Genomic DNA, 15558 nt, shown 5'->3' with positions numbered 1-15558 from the left:
ATAACATATTTAACTCATAACCAAGTCAATACATACCCGATCATAATCCCGCACACAATGATTACTTTCAACATTTTCATAAGAAGACCAAACCAAAAAAACAGACACACAATCAGTTCACTTTGATAGCAGTTAAAAACTCTGATACTAGTCCAATTTTATTACCGATTTGCGATTGAACTAGTAAAATATCGTATATCAGTTAGACAACTTTGCGATTGAACTTCGTAAGCCATGATATATAACTTTAGGACAACTTTTAACTTTATTAGATTTTCAATAAGTAAAGTGTTAACTATTGATGTCTTTATCTATACCAATGATTAATGCTCAACTTAGGATATGTTTGTTTAACATTTTGATGTTTAAAGTCCAAACATGCTCATTTATAAATATTTTCGATAGCTTTTTTATGCAAAATTATTGAATAATAATTCTAGAAAGAGGCTGAAAATTTGGCTCCCCTATTCTCTCTCTCTTCCTTTCTCTCTGGAATAAATTCGTTCATCTGTCTGTCTGTATAATCAACAAAAACCCACGTTTCTCTGTCAGAAATTCTTCATCATTTTCAACCAGGTAACCTCCGATTCGCTTAATTTCACCATCCATTTTTAACTTTTAAACTGTTTATTATATGCTTCACGCTTCCTGTGCGTTCTAGTTGTTTACTCGATCAGAACAATCTAGAACATTTAAATCCCCCCTTCTGTTGTCATTTTCTCGTTTGAAACCCTTGTGATCTTACAATTGGTACGATTTTATACGTTTATGTGATATTGATTGCTAATACGAGTTTGATTTGAGAATTGATTAATTAGGGTTTGTTTTTTTGTACGATTAGGGCATTTTTTAGAATTTGAGATCTGTAATATTTAGCTTGTAATTCTTTTACTTGTGTAGGGAACATTAGAGGCATGATGTGGGCGGTTCTGAGGCGGAAAGCTGCTTCTGCGGGTTCGTCGAATCTCGTGAGTTATGTATGTATGCTTTTCGGTTTTGTTTGGTTGTTAATGTTGGGTGTTTATGATGACAAACTCTTGATTTGTTTTTGTTGACATATAATGCTACTAAACCTGTACAGTTAAGCTATAGAATCTGTAAAAGTGTAGTTGTTGAATTGAGAAACTGAGAATTTATAAAGGCTATGACTCCATGAGCAGTGTTAACATTCATGAACATGAATTTGATTAAACCTATGTTGTCAAAAGCGCAAAAAGCGCGCGCCTAGGCGCCCGGGCGCAGCGAGGCGCACCTATAGCGCCTGGTGGTAGCCTAGGCGCAAACAATGTTTTTTTTTTTTTTTGAAAAAAACGGCCTGAGGCGCAACAAAGGCGCGCAAAAACGGTCTGAGGCGCAGCGCACAAGCAGAGTAGGACCAAATTCAAGCAGAAAAAAAAAACGAAACTGAGTGCGTATAAAAAACTGCCTCACGCGGGCCCTGGTTTTTCGGAGCTGCATTCGTGTCCGCAGGTGCAGGCACGCATGAGTTCAACCAAATTGCGCCTAGGCTCCGGGCGAGGCCGATGCGCCTCGCCTGCGCCTTGCGTCTTTGACAACATAGGATTAAACGGAACTTAAGTAGTTAAATCTATCTGCCACTTGAGTTTTGAAGAGATTGGTAGTTGAATATCATGATACTGAATTGAATATGTTTCTGTTTAACGAATGGCGTTATATGTATATGCTTGCATGGGATGGTGGAACACTGTGTCAGGTTGTGTGTCGGTGTACATGCAATGCTATAAGCTCACATCCATGTACCATCCATGATTGTTGGTTAATTTAGGTTCTGGACATTACAGAGCCGATAATTTGCTCATGGCTATTTTAACATTTAAGTTTTTGTTTGCACTGTTGTTAAATAGGAGAGTATTTGGAAACCAAGTAACATCAAAGCACGAGTATGGATGTACATATACACATATTCACACACACACTTGGTTTGAAAAGCACGCTTCAAGCGTGAGGCATTACAGGCGGTTGGAGAAACCTTTTTTTTTAAGTTTATAAGAAAGTGATGGAAGACATTAATCACAGATCACTATTAACCTCTTTACACTCATGAGTCATGTCACATATTTACTTGCATTTTATTTTCCACAACACTCCATTTTCCCACTTTTCTATTTTTGTCCTCTTTATGATTTGTTTTCTTTTATATATATTTTTTTTTTGTGTTATTTTTTGTTTCTTGGGCCTTCTTTAGGTTTTACTTATCATTGAGCTTCTTAGGTTGTACATAAATCCTTTCTATCGTATATTTGTTTTCTTGAGCAACTTTAGGTGTACATAGAGCTTATTTGATTGTACACATAGGTTCTTTATATATTAATTATGTTATAACAGTGTTCAAGGATTAACAATGTAGTAAGTGTTATCTAGAACTTATTTATACATATTTCATGAATATGCCTGACGCCTTGCGTACGTGAAGCTCTTGCCTCGTGCCTTTAAATTTTGGGACCTAAACATGTTGTACACACACGTACATATAGGTATATAAATCAATCTGCATTGTATGACTTGTTTGAGTTGTTTCTAGGGCAAAATGCAATCTTTGGGGAAAGCTCGGCCAGCATTGGCAGGATCTATGTCACAAAGTTATGCTGATACGATCTTGACACCTGAGGTAATAAATACGTATATTACATTAATACATTATCCAATAATAATTTAACTATTTGATAAAACGATTGCTTATGTATCATGAAATTTATCTTATCCCAGTAATAATCTTTCAACCTGTTGTCTTGTTTGACCAGTTTCATTATGAGCTATTTTGTTTTTACCTGTTTGACCATTATCGTCTAAACATAACCCGAATTGATCCATGAATAGGTACATGGATGGAATTGTCACATCTACTTAACTTAAGTGCTTTACAGATGCTTATATTAAACTGTAGTGAATATTTTATAATACTTTTTTTTTTAAAGTAAGGAGCCGCTATCCATATTACATAATGATGTCTTATGTTATTGTTATAGGCACCAACTCTTGGAAGAAATCCTAAACTAGCACGTCAAATTCATCTAGGTAATTTTCTTATTCCAACATAAAGTGTCTATTCTTAAAACTTAAACGATCTTGTATAAATTAATCATTTACCTCATTAATGTATCATTGAATGATTACAGGTGTTCCCGTTAATTCAATGCCTATAAGGTTGGTATAATCTTTTACCCTTTCTCTATGTGTGTGTGCGTATATATTCTCTTTACACCATTTAATATGTATATGTGCATAGATGCATACATATGTGCATGCATATGAAGATACACATACAAATACATACATATACACATATAGTGATGTGTTCAAATAAGAACCACTAAATATTTACGAACCATAACGAACCGTTTTGTTCACCGCATGTACACTACGGTTTCAAAAAATGGTGTATTCGTCGACGAATACATATATTCACTAGTGAATACACTAGATGTTCTAGAGATTTCACAAATAGTGAATACAACGATGAATGTATATTTAGTCGTTCTCATTTGAACCCACCTGTAATCCTGTATACACACACATGTACATAGATACCCAAAAAACAAATATAACCTTCTTCAGCTTTTCCATGTTGCAGGAATGTTGTCTCATCATTAAAATCAGATTTTTCAACCCAGATGTGGAGTCGATCTTTTTCATCAGATAGTGGTACGTTTATCTTTTATCTATTATCTCATCATCTAAAAAAGGCTCATTTAAGCAACCTGACTGATTTGTTTTTTTGTAGGTGATTTGGTTGATGCTGTTGTCCCTTTTATGGGTGAATCTATTAGTGACGGCACTCTGGCAACCTTTTTAAAGAGTACGTTGACTAGTCATTTTCATTACTTTTTCACTGCATTATCAGTTTCTTTGACTTTTCCTTTGACTTGTAACAGAACCTGGTGATCGTGTTGAGGTTGATGAGCCAATTGCCCAAATTGAAACTGATAAGGTACTTACCGGTTTCTACAGCATTAGAATATGTTACTATTATTTAGACCTAAACAATATTCTTAATCTTGCAGGTGACAATCGATGTTGCTAGTCCTGAAGCTGGTGTTATCCAAGAGGTAAATTGTAACTTCAGTAAATAATGCGCAAAATGGGTAGATCGTGTGGGTTGGTGATGTTAATTAATGTGTTAAATATGATTCAAATAGTAAATTATTAAAAAAGTAAAGTACACGGATGGTCCGTATGTGTGGTTAACCAAAATTTTGGATTTGGTCCCTATCTTTTCAAAAGTAGACGGATAGTCCCTGTGGTTTGCATTTGTAACATATTTAGTCCCCAACTAACAAATCTAAAGGTTTTATTTAACATGTCCAAGTTAGGGGCTAAATGCGTCACAAAGTGCAAACCACAGGGACCATCCATATACTTTTGGCAAAAGTTGGGGATTAATGCGTTACAAAGTGCAAACCACAGGGACCGTCCACGCATTTTTGGAAAGCAAGGGACCAAATCTAAAATTTTGGTCAACCACAGGGACCATCCGTGTAGAGTAACACTTCCTCATTTATATATTATATATATAATTTTTAATTTTTCTTTTCAGTTTGTGGCAAAAGAAGGAGATACGGTGGAGCCCGGTACAAAGGTTGCGATTATATCAAAATCAGGTGAAGGTGTGACTACTCATGTGGCACCATCTGAGCCGCCTACTCAGGATGCAGCTGCAAAGGCGGAGAAACCATCATCGCCGCCACCACCGCCGCCACCTCCTCAACCTGAAACCCAACCGCCAAAAGCGGCACCTAAACAACCATCTTCTAAACCTTCGGCCACAGAACCTCAATTGCCTCCAAAGGATAGGGAAAGACGGGTAAAAGTCTCATTTATTATCTTTTTTCTAATCATTAATTTTCTCATTTTTTCTTACTTTTGAAATGGTCAAAAAATAATTTTCGCTAATATTTGGAATTGACCATAGGTACCAATGACAAGGCTCAGGAAGCGTGTTGCAACACGATTGAAAGATTCTCAAAATACTTTTGCATTGTTGACTACGTTCAATGAAGTTGATATGTAAGTTTGGATATTTTTAGAATTAGCTAAACCGTTTAGTAACTGAGTTTCCTACGCAATTCACACATTAATTTTCATAAATTCAGGACAAATTTGATGAAGCTTCGATCTGAATATAAAGATGCTTTTCTCGAGAAGCATGGAGTGAAGTTGGGACTCATGTCTGGATTTGTGAAAGTATGTTTGTCGCTGTTTGCTATAAACCGAATCTTTAACGCTGTTATTTCGTAAAAATTTGTTTTTTAAATTAATTATGGTTTTATATTTTTCAGGCTGCTGTTAGTGGACTCCAGAATCAACCAATAATCAATGCGGTTATCGATGGAGATGACATCATATACAGAGATTATATCGATATCAGTATTGCTGTTGGTACTCCTAAGGTATATTTTCACCATTTTCCCCTTCTTTTTTAATATTAACTTTTAAAAAAATATATATATCTGTGTGTATTCTTGAAGGGTCTCGTGGTTCCGGTGATCCGTGACGCTGAGAAAATGAACTTTGCTGAAATAGAGAAAACAATCAACACTCTTGCTAAAAAGGCCAACAATGGCTCACTGTCGATTGATGAGATGGCTGGTGGTTCATTCACCATCTCGAATGGGGGCGTTTATGGAAGCCTTTTAAGTACTCCCATCATTAACCCGCCTCAGGTACGATAAGATTTAAGAATTTTGTTTGACATACAGGTGCAAACGAGCTAATGAAACAATAAATGTTGCTTGCTTTTGTAGTCTGCTATTCTGGGTATGCACTCGATAGTGAACAAACCGATGGTAGTTGGGGGTGAAATCAAAGCTAGGCCTATGATGTACGTGGCGTTAACCTATGACCATAGGTTGATAGATGGTAGAGAGGCTGTGTTTTTCTTGAGACGTATTAAAGATGTCGTTGAAGACCCTAGAAGATTGCTACTTGATATCTAAAGAAACACATGAGCTAACAAAACGCATGCGTTTCGCTTTCTTTTTGCAAAAAACCAAATAAAAAACCGTTAATGTCGGTAGGCTATTGAGTCACTTTTGAGGATACAATTATCGAACGCTTGTTCATTCTTGTGCATTTGAAGCTTTGGGCTCTTGTTTTATCTATGTATGCAGAGAATGAGCTCTTTTAAGTTTATGGGAACTTTGGATCATTCTTTTTGTCATAGGTTTGCTGATATCTGTCACAATAGAGGACTATTTGGCAGGGTTGTTTACGGTCCAGTTTAGTTGGTTATGACTTGTGAGAGGAATTCTGGGTCAAACTGTCAACTATAGCTTCAAAAAATAGCAAATCAAAACAGCTAGGTTGGTTGAATTGGATAGACCAGGCAAATTGAGTTCTGTTTGATGGTTTGAAATGAATTTATTTATAAATTGTTGGTTTGTATCGAATTTTTTGAAATGATATACATGGTTTACAAGTTAAATGGCTGATTTCGAATTGTTGGTCGACCTGTTAAACCTGGTGCTCGCTCAATTTGCTTTGGCTGTATGGTGAATGACCTTAAAGATTTACAAGAACTGTAAAGGGTCGAGGGTGGGTATCGTTGAAGGATGATGCGTGGTGGGGCTGAGGTGGCAAGGGGTATTGTGCGGGAACACCGCTCCATCTTCTTCAGTGTTATATGACAGCCATCTCGATTCAAAAAAATAACTTAAGGAACCAGAGGAGCGAGAGAGGGATGTGAGATGAAGAGGGCATGGGGCAAGGCGGGAGAGTGGAGCTCCATTTTGGAGGTTGCGGGTGGTAGCAAGGGACTCTTGGTGGGACGCCAAAAGATCAAAACTGTTCGCCTATAAGTTACGGTGATGTTTCTAGTCACCATCATCACCTTTCACGTCATCACCACAGCACTTCATCTTCCACCGTCATACTTTGTCACCAACCTATATGGTGTGGTGATGATCCACCACCAATCAAAATTCATCAAAATCTTCAAAAGATTCTCTAAGTTTGAAAAGGTGGACTGTGGTGAGCGTAAATATATCTGTGCTTTCCATGCATGGAGAAGGGGGACAATGTATCACCATCACCATGTCCCTTGTTGCATTCCATGAGCCTCGGCCCCATACCCACTAGCCTAACGATGCATAAAACACCTGACATGTGGTAGTGGTATGTAAAAAAAAGGAAATTGTAAATTTGTTTTATGCGTTCGTAAACTAGTTACACCGCTAAATATAACAAAGAAGTGTAAGGATTATATAAATACTTACTATGGGGTGTGGATGGGCATGTGTTGGAGGCATTGCTCGACACGTGGCGAGCAGTGGCGGATATACCTTAGGCCGGGGGGCAACGCCCGCTACGGCTTAGCGCGGAAAAATTTGAAAAAATTAGTGTAAATTTTGGAAAAATTTGAGGTTTTTTCGATTTCGTTACGGCTTATTTATAAAACGTTACGGCTTGGCGCATTTTCTAGATCCGCCGCTGGTGGCGAGAGTGCGATTCACAAGCTAATACTGAAAAACTAGGAGTGTGGTGGGAGTGGCTTAGCTGGGCGTGACCAGCCATGTGGAATTTTTTTGTTTAAACTATTTAATATGTAATTTAATAAAAATAACACATTAATTAAAATAGAAGATTGCATGAAATATTTTAGACCCCCAACGGCTACCTTGAATCAGCCACCCAAAGCCAGCCATGTCACCCAACCTCCCGCCCCACGTCAGGCACAATCATCACGCCAAGCGGGCAAAACCATGCCCAACGCTTAGCCGGTGTGATGTAGCCAGTGTTAAACCCAATCTGCCGCCCCAACCGACGCCCCACACCTAATTGTCTTAGCCCTAGAATATAAGGGTGTCCGGGGTGGATTAGGCAAAGGCAGCGGCTAAAGCATATGCTGCACGGGGAGTCCACCGCCATCAAGATCTTGCCGCGCGGTGAAAGGATTTGCGGGGAAAGAATGCCGCATGCGGCAAAGACGAGGAGAGGGGTAAGTTGTGGGGCCCAGTATCTTCTCAACCAATCATCCTTTTTAAAAAAAATGGTTTGGGGGAAACCGCCCATTGTGTTTTTAGGCAAGATGAGAGAATTAAAGGAGAAATGACATGAGACAATATGATTGGATAGATGAAAAGTTTGTCTCATCTTACTAGACATGTACCCCTTACATCATAACCAAATCAACTCTAACCAAATCAGGTATGAAAGAGTTGGGCTATTTGTACTTGGAATAACAAATAACCAGCCAGTTGCAACTGTAGAAAAGAAAATATCTTCTATAGATAATAATATTTATTTATTTATTTATTTTTGCTAAGAAAAAAAAAAGAGAAAATAAGTAAGAACTTGCAATGGATTTAGGTGCCACGTGTACATGACCCCATAGAAGAAGGAAACAATAACGATCAACACCAGGGGATACTATCGACCACCATTTTTATTTGCAGGCAGAGGATCCAGAGCCATTCATAATATTCGTGGCCCCAGCTCAGCTAATAGTAATCTCCTAGATTCGTCCTTCCTTGCTAATTAATTCCACCTCAATTTATCTGTGGATCTTCTTCGTCTTCTCATATAATACGTTAATCTGGTGAGTACCAAAACCCTAGACCTTAAGGTTTTAATTAAATTATTAAGTATCATACCTATTTATTTGTTGTAGATAATTCTGATTTTATTCTTACTTAACTAACGATTTGTGTTGCAGGTGAGTGAGTGAATTCATGTTCACTGATTAGGTGAGTTGATGAATTTTTTTATTTTTTTTTTTCAAATTTTTCGGATATTTTAGGGATTTGAATCGTATTGAATAGTTTGTTCGGTGCTCCGTATCGTAAATTAGGCTTCTAAAACGGTAAGTTAATGATCAATATGATAGCTTGACCATAATAAGAATTTACACAGTCATTTTGGCCTTTGATTTCAATATTCGGGATGTGATTTTGTAATTGTTTGGGTGTTTAAGCTCCTTGCTGGCATGTTTCTATATTTATATGCCATTCGAAAAACAAAAAGAAATTTAATCCAAATGTCTATGAACATTCACTAAGGGGCTGTTTGTTTACCTGTTAATGAGGCTCTTAATGGTCCAGACCTCTTACTGGTTCAGAACTTAATGGTTCAGACTGTTTGTTTCGCGAGCAGATGTCTGAATGGTTCATACATTTGCCTCTGAATGGTTAAGCATTTTACTGAGTCTGAATTGTTAAGACCTCTAATCTGAATTGGCCAGACATTTGCCTCTGAACGGTTAAACATTATACTAGCTCTTAATGGTTCAGACCTCTTACTGGTTCAACACTTAATGATTCAGACCTCTTGCTGGTTTAGCACTTAATCATTCAGAAGTTGCCAAACAGCCCCTAATTGGGGAATGCTCTTTGATTTTGTCTTGTCTTTGATCAAGAGTGTGTGCGCTTCTAGTTCCTAGGCCCTCGTTTAATGAAGTTGACCACACATCTGATGGTACTGTTGAGACCATGTGTAGTGGTAAAGGAAGACCCTTGGGCATTATCTTCTATGTGGCGGTCCAGTCAGCAATGGGGCATTATGGGGCGTTTTTCTAAAATGGGTGTAGTGGAGATGTGGGCATTGTGGGGCATTATGTTAAAAGGGGTGTAAAGAATTAAATAAAAAAAAAACTATCAAAAAAAAGGTATTGGCCAAACAAAAAGAAGGATACCTGTGATTGACCAACAAAATCTTGATCCGGCGTTTAATTTAGCACGCCTCAACCCAATTTTTGAAGAAAAACGCCCCCGGGGGCGGTGCGTGGGCGTTTTTGGGGCGTTTTTGAGGCAAATCACGCCCAAATACTGCCCCACTACGGGTGGTCTGAGGGTCTTGATGACTGATGAAGAACAGTGATCATTTGAACCCTTACTATATATTACTTTTTGAACTTTTGGATTACATGTTTTGAACATTTTGGTACTTACTTTGAACATTTTATTACTCAAGTTTTGGAATTACATTTTAATCTTGACTATTTTAGAACTTTTGGTACTAAATAAATGATATTAATTATTATATTGTAGCTTTTGTTTATTTTATTTGCAGAATAGTAGTATTTTTCTTATACATAATATATTTTTTATTTTTTTTTATTTTAGGTTCGCTTTTTTTTCTCAGTCCCTCACCTTTTTTGCGACTCTAGGCAAGGCCTATGCGCATTGAGTGCGCCTAGCGCCTTTGATAACTATGCTTTAAATTAAAAGGCTATTGTATATAAATGCATATGTATTTTATATTAGTTAATTTTGAACCAAAGCTTTGAACTTTTTGAAGGTAGCGTTATATCATGGTTAAACCATGTTGATGACTCAAAATCCAGGAGCTATCAACAAGTTGTGCACCATTTCAGATACTTGCACTAGGCTCGAGCCCATTACCCCGTGTAAACTTACAAATGTTTCGGTAAATTCTTGTGTGGTGGCAAAAGGATGTTGCAGCAATGCATTTCAGATTTCGCCCATCTCATGGAAAGGCTTTACCCGTGACAAAATTCATCACCCGTCACACCAAACAACATCCAAGAGATTGCTAGTAAGTACCAACACGCTGAATGAGTTGAGTAACGGGTTAAAATGTCTCGTTTTATGTGCGGGGTTGAATCTGGCAGTCGGGTCAGCATCCTTTTTTATTGTTATTATTTTTTTCAAGTTATTGAAGTATTTTACATGATTAATGGTCTCTTTGTTAAGACAATACTGTAAGTGGTAAGCATTTGAATACATGTTAGACGGCTTTCAAGTGTTTAATTTTAGATTTTTTTTATATTTTACCTTTTTAACCTGTTATCAAACAAATACGACCTGTATCGACCCGTTTTTTATATATAAAGGTGTTGAAATAGCCTACATCTACTCTATTTTGACCAAAATTGGGTATTGTAATTGTCCTAGTGTCAACAACAAGACTCGGTTTCTTCGGATGATGAGGAGTACCGATCATCCCGAAACATAGCAATCAGCTTGTTTAAGAGATACCGAAATTTCATCGACAAAGGCGGAGGCGACAATCTAAAAGTAAGGTCACTTCATATTTATTCATTGTGAACTCAGATCATCTATTTATGTCACTAACTTGTTTCTAACAAAATATTTGATTAGGAATTCATTAGCGCTGGGGTAAACGCGTACGCGTTGGGGTGTACCGATGAAGGCTTACGTAAAGAACTTACAAATATGAAAGAATCCAGCATTGAAATTGAGGAAATGCAAACCTATGGAGGAGGTACTAGTCTAAAATCCAAGATTAGTTATGAGGAGGTAAGGTTCGCGATTTTTTTTTTTGTACCAATGTTAATCATTTTTAGTACAGACTGGGTTGACCCGCAAACAAGTTTGTTCATTTTCCGATTTTTTTTTCTATTTAATTTACTAATTGTTTGTGACATAGGTGAACGAGTGTATATTGTGGTTGAGTATCATCTTTATAACTATATTGTGTACTCCTCAACCTACCGTAGTTCGGTGGTCTCCAACGTCTCCGGTTTCAGATGAGATAAAGCTGCAATGGAAAGGGTTTTGTGCTATCATAGCAAATGCTTATTATTTAAGAGGAATGGCATGGTGAGATAGCTTCGTTTATCTTTTTGTTGATGTTATATTGGGTTTCAAAACTAGTTTCTTTTGAAAAATTAATTTTTAGCTGCAAAATATAATCTTTTTTTTATTTTATTTTTTTGTTTTATTTATTTCTCTGTCTTTTTTGCGTAAGGCTTCCGGTGAAAACACTTCAAATGGAGCAAATGGCAGTTGTGGGGCGGTCGGAAGAGCCATCAGTTGTTGCTAGCCGGATGAGATTAGTTTTTAGCACCCTTGAGGTTAGTGTTTTATACTCTAGTCCTTAACAAGTCTTAACGCGAAACTAGACAGTCAAAAATCATATAATTTATCATAAGAGGTGACAAAATGTGTAGATTGAGTAACGTGTGGTCTCAAAACGTGTAATTTTTGTATGGGTCAACTCGGGTGGAATTGATTTGACCCGACATACTTTTTTTCCCTTAAAAGTTGAATTTTTACGAATGATTAGTGTTGAATACGATCACAAAAACTATATTATCTCAACACTTATATATGTTTTTAGATAAACAATCTCTTTGAGCGACTTTTGACCCATTTGACTGCTTTGAATAAAACTTAACATAAATCAACTTATTCATCGGTAAGTGGATTGAAATTGCCATATCTTACTACCAATGTTGAACCGACATCCCTTTGGCCTATAGTGGTATCAAAAATAGCACATCGGCCAGCTAAGAGGTTACGGGACGGGTTCTAAGTCCAATATGGACCAATGTTGAAACTCGCTTGCAGGACTTGAGTTTTGGAAATAACATAGCAAGTATGTTGGCTTTTTGTAGGTCGTTAGTCCACAATGGCCACGAGTGTAGCATGTCGATCATGGGTAAGAGCGTCTTTGTTGTGTTTTATGGATCTTTAGAAAGAAAAAAAGACGTATTCGATGTAAAAGTGTACAATTAATCTACTAAGAATTAATGATGTGTCATTTACAAATAAAAGAAAACATGAGTTAAGATATAGAAAATGAGAAAATATATATATATATATAAATCTTACTCTTACTCTCTATATATTATTCTTCATTAAAACAATTATTTTATCCCCATTTTATATAAAATACTCGAACCATCTTTGTCTTTGTATGTGTGTTTGGTTCATATGTATGGGATTTATATTTAATAATAAAATTATAAACTTGGGTTTGTCTCAAACCCACCAGGGCAGGGAGGTGGATATGGAAAACTCATTTCACCTTACATTATGAAATTCGTACATATGGTGATTCAAGACTATAAACCAAACAGCCTAGAGCTATGAGCCATATACTCTAGGACTGTGAGCATTTTCATCCTGTTTCTCGTCCCATCCATATAGTTTAGTTCCCACAGAACTTTATCTCTAAATTTTATTCATCTTTCAAAACCTCATTTCTCATCTCTATCTCTATTCATTTAAATAATATTTATCTGTTTATTATTATCTTTTTGAGTAAATTGCCATTTTAGTCCCTGAGATTTGATCAAAATTGACGTTTTAGTCAAAATAGTTTTTTTCTTGTCATTTTAGTCCAAATAGTTTTGTTTTCTGCCATTTTAGTCTCTGACTTTTGTCATTTTTTAACATTTTCACCACCACCTCCCACCACCCACCCCATCACAACCTTCTATCATCGCCACCACCTGCCATCATCTTCACTGTAAACCGGCACAACACCATTCCCGTACCATTGTACCTGCAAAAAAAGAAAGAAAAATGTAGTTTGACCAAAATTCACCTAAGTTAACTAAATTTTTTGAATGGAGTTGGTGAGTTGGATGAAAAAGGCAAAAAATGAAAAAAGTCAGGGACTAAAATGGTAGAAAACAAAACTATTTGGACCAAAATAGCAAGAAAAAAACTATTTGAACTAAAGTGGCAATTTTGGTCAAACCTCAGGGACTAAAATGACAATTTACTCTTTATTTTTTTTTTCATTTACAAGATTAAGACAATATGGGGAAAGAAATTGAGTCTCCAAACTTCATTCACATTTTGAATAATGGGATGAAGTGAAACCCTAAACTTTTAAATGAGTTGATAGACATGAGCCACAAAGAATTGGTTTTCTTGTTTAGTCAAAGCTATGTAGATTAAAGTGGTGATCATTTAAACAACTGCTGGAATGATACAAGTTAGCAGACTTGTATAGTGTCTTTCTTTCTTTTAGTAAATTAGGTAGATCAATGTAGGTTACACAAAACGTTTAACATTTTTTTTTTGTTATTTAAATAGCCTATAATATAAAATTTATAACAATAAAAAGTCAAGTTAAATATTTTAAAAGAGAGTCGTTACATTCTTTTAAAAGATTTAACATGACATTTTATTGTTATAGATTTTAGTATTATAGCCTGTTTGAATAACAAAAAGTGTTAAACGCCATAGTTCGTATAAACTACGTGGATGATCTACCAAATTAGATGTATAACGTACACAAAGGTCTTTAAATATTCATAAGTTCACATCCGGCTTAAGATCTAACCTCTCATGCTTTTTCGTAGCCTCATCTTGGGTTCTTTCACCAATGATTTGTCCCACTCCCAAAGTCGCTAACTTTTCTAAGACCACCCGTAGTGGGGTTTTTTTTAGTGTTTTTCCCCCCAAAAGACACCCAAACACGCCTCGAAACCGCCCGGGGGCCTTTTTTTTGAAAAAAATGGCGGGCGTCCTTTTTTAAACGCCTTCACTTGTTTCTTTGGCTAATAGAATTTTTTGATGGTTTTTTTTTTATTTTTTATTTAATTCTATTAGAATATGTAATCATTGCAAGATTTCAAGCCCGACTACACCTCTTTTAACATAATGTCTTTCGATGCCTACATGCTGACTGGACTATCACATGGCGTAAAATACCCAAGGAACTTCCCCCTCCCAGTACACATGTTGTAAGAAATATACATTGCTGCAAGTGGACTTATGTACATGTCAAACTATCAAAACCAAACTTTTTTGGGCGGCACATCCGTTCTAAGAAATATACATTGCTGCAAGTGGACTTATGTACATGTCAAACTATCAAAACCAAACCTTTTTGGGCGGCACATCCAATTAAATTGGACCCAGACCATCTGGTTGGCATTTATTAACACCATATTTAACTGGTTGACATAGAATTTTCATCAACTCTAGGATTGAACCCACCTATGAAAATAAAAATTTTGGTGTGACAATTTTTTTTTAAAGTTTTGGTAATATTTTAAGAAATAATTACCATGGTTTAGATTCTTCATGCGTTATATGTCAACTCCCCAAGCCATCTCGAGATTTGTATAAAATCTTAAGCATTAACATCACCAATAGCGTGCAATTAGTTAGTTTTTTTTTTTTTTTTTTCTTTCTTACCAATGATCTCTAGATCAAGTGGTGGAGGGCTTGCATTTCTCTTGAGAGATGCAAGTTCGACTCCCACTTGGTGCAGAGTGAGGCACTGGTGGGCAATGATAGGAGACCCAGGGAAACCTGGGTTGGATCCTTGAGCCAAACGGGTTTTACCGGTAACTTCACTATCGTGCCTACGGGCGGGTGAGTTACCGGGTTTTCCCCGGAATTGGTGGTGGACTCGGGTTACTCTCGGAGTACTCCGTTTGTCCAGTGGGTGCCCCGAGAGTGCTCGGGATTGAGTTTGTGTTGGCCGTTCAAAAAAAAAAATAGTTAGTTTCTTACATCGAATGTCGCAACACGTCAAGTGTCAATTTTCTAATTATTGTTTTAGATAAATTATGAGAAAAACTTCCCCAAAAATAAAAGAATAATGAAACCGATTTGGCATTTATAACAATGTCATAAAAACTGGACCGACTATCCAAATGGTTGATTTACCCTAGTCAGATAGTTGAACTGGTCTGGAAATTCGACAGGCTATCATATTGCTCATATGTGATCCCTACTAGCTATGATGAAGCAGACGGTAGTATTGAACCATAAGCAACACTTTCGGATAAGGGAGGATTGGTCGTGATCTCGTAGGGGTGGTTGGAGGAGATTTAAGAATAATAATAATAATTAGCAGATAATGTTAGTTGAA

The 15558-nt window shown here is 36.7% G+C and overlaps 2 protein-coding genes across 7 annotated transcripts; both read left to right on the top strand.

The window, feature by feature from the left end:
* Positions 1-374: 374 nt before the first annotated feature.
* Positions 375-6178, top strand: LOC110917848 (dihydrolipoyllysine-residue succinyltransferase component of 2-oxoglutarate dehydrogenase complex 2, mitochondrial). Of its 4 annotated transcripts, none has more exons than XM_022162284.2 (15): positions 375-576; positions 901-977; positions 2543-2629; positions 2988-3036; positions 3138-3165; positions 3593-3663; positions 3743-3817; positions 3894-3949; positions 4023-4067; positions 4556-4822; positions 4931-5025; positions 5112-5202; positions 5298-5408; positions 5487-5681; positions 5763-6178. In XM_022162284.2, the coding sequence occupies exons 2-15, from the start codon at positions 915-917 to the stop codon at positions 5952-5954; spliced, it is 1425 nt and encodes a 474-aa protein (XP_022017976.1). In that variant the 5' UTR covers positions 375-576; positions 901-914; the 3' UTR covers positions 5955-6178. The 4 variants fall into 4 exon arrangements, with proteins under 4 accessions (XP_022017976.1, XP_022017978.1, XP_022017977.1 ...); XM_022162286.2 differs by having other exon boundaries at positions 423-576; positions 901-968; XM_022162285.2 differs by lacking the exon at positions 375-576 and adding an exon at positions 653-750.
* Positions 6179-8356: 2178 nt separating this feature from the next.
* Positions 8357-12525, top strand: LOC110915211. 3 transcript variants are annotated; one of them, XM_022159873.2, is made up of 8 exons: positions 8357-8554; positions 8672-8702; positions 10256-10509; positions 10869-10991; positions 11076-11234; positions 11365-11537; positions 11686-11791; positions 12335-12525. In XM_022159873.2, exons 3-8 carry the CDS (start codon positions 10276-10278, stop codon positions 12362-12364), a joined length of 825 nt encoding a protein of 274 aa, XP_022015565.1. In that variant the 5' UTR covers positions 8357-8554; positions 8672-8702; positions 10256-10275; the 3' UTR covers positions 12365-12525. The 3 variants fall into 3 exon arrangements, with proteins under 3 accessions (XP_022015565.1, XP_022015563.1, XP_022015566.1); XM_022159871.2 differs by having other exon boundaries at positions 10252-10509; XM_022159874.2 differs by lacking the exon at positions 8672-8702 and having other exon boundaries at positions 10252-10509.
* The last annotated feature ends 3033 nt before the right edge of the window (positions 12526-15558 follow it).

The sequence above is a fragment of the Helianthus annuus genome, chromosome 16 (genome assembly GCF_002127325.2).
Source record: "Helianthus annuus cultivar XRQ/B chromosome 16, HanXRQr2.0-SUNRISE, whole genome shotgun sequence".
In the NCBI taxonomy this organism is placed as follows: domain Eukaryota; kingdom Viridiplantae; phylum Streptophyta; class Magnoliopsida; order Asterales; family Asteraceae; genus Helianthus; species Helianthus annuus.
The sequence above is the reverse complement of the archived record's forward strand: the minus strand, read 5'-3'. Positions and strand labels throughout refer to the sequence as shown.

What these genes read in the sequence shown, in the direction of transcription:
- LOC110917848 (XM_022162284.2), top strand. Translation starts at nt 915, where the DNA reads ATGATGTGGGCGGTTCTGAGGCGGAAAGCTGCTTCTGCGGGTTCGTCG. An exon ending in CCCAAATTGAAACTGATAAG is followed by an intron (nt 3,950 to 4,022) that starts GTACTTACCGGT and finishes TTAATCTTGCAG; the next exon opens with GTGACAATCGATGTTGCTAG. An exon ending in TTGCTGTTGGTACTCCTAAG is followed by an intron (nt 5,409 to 5,486) that starts GTATATTTTCAC and finishes GTATTCTTGAAG; the next exon opens with GGTCTCGTGGTTCCGGTGAT.
- LOC110915211 (XM_022159874.2), top strand. Translation starts at nt 10,276, where the DNA reads ATGTTGATGACTCAAAATCCAGGAGCTATCAACAAGTTGTGCACCATT. An exon ending in GCGGAGGCGACAATCTAAAA is followed by an intron (nt 10,992 to 11,075) that starts GTAAGGTCACTT and finishes ATATTTGATTAG; the next exon opens with GAATTCATTAGCGCTGGGGT. An exon ending in CCAAGATTAGTTATGAGGAG is followed by an intron (nt 11,235 to 11,364) that starts GTAAGGTTCGCG and finishes TTTGTGACATAG; the next exon opens with GTGAACGAGTGTATATTGTG.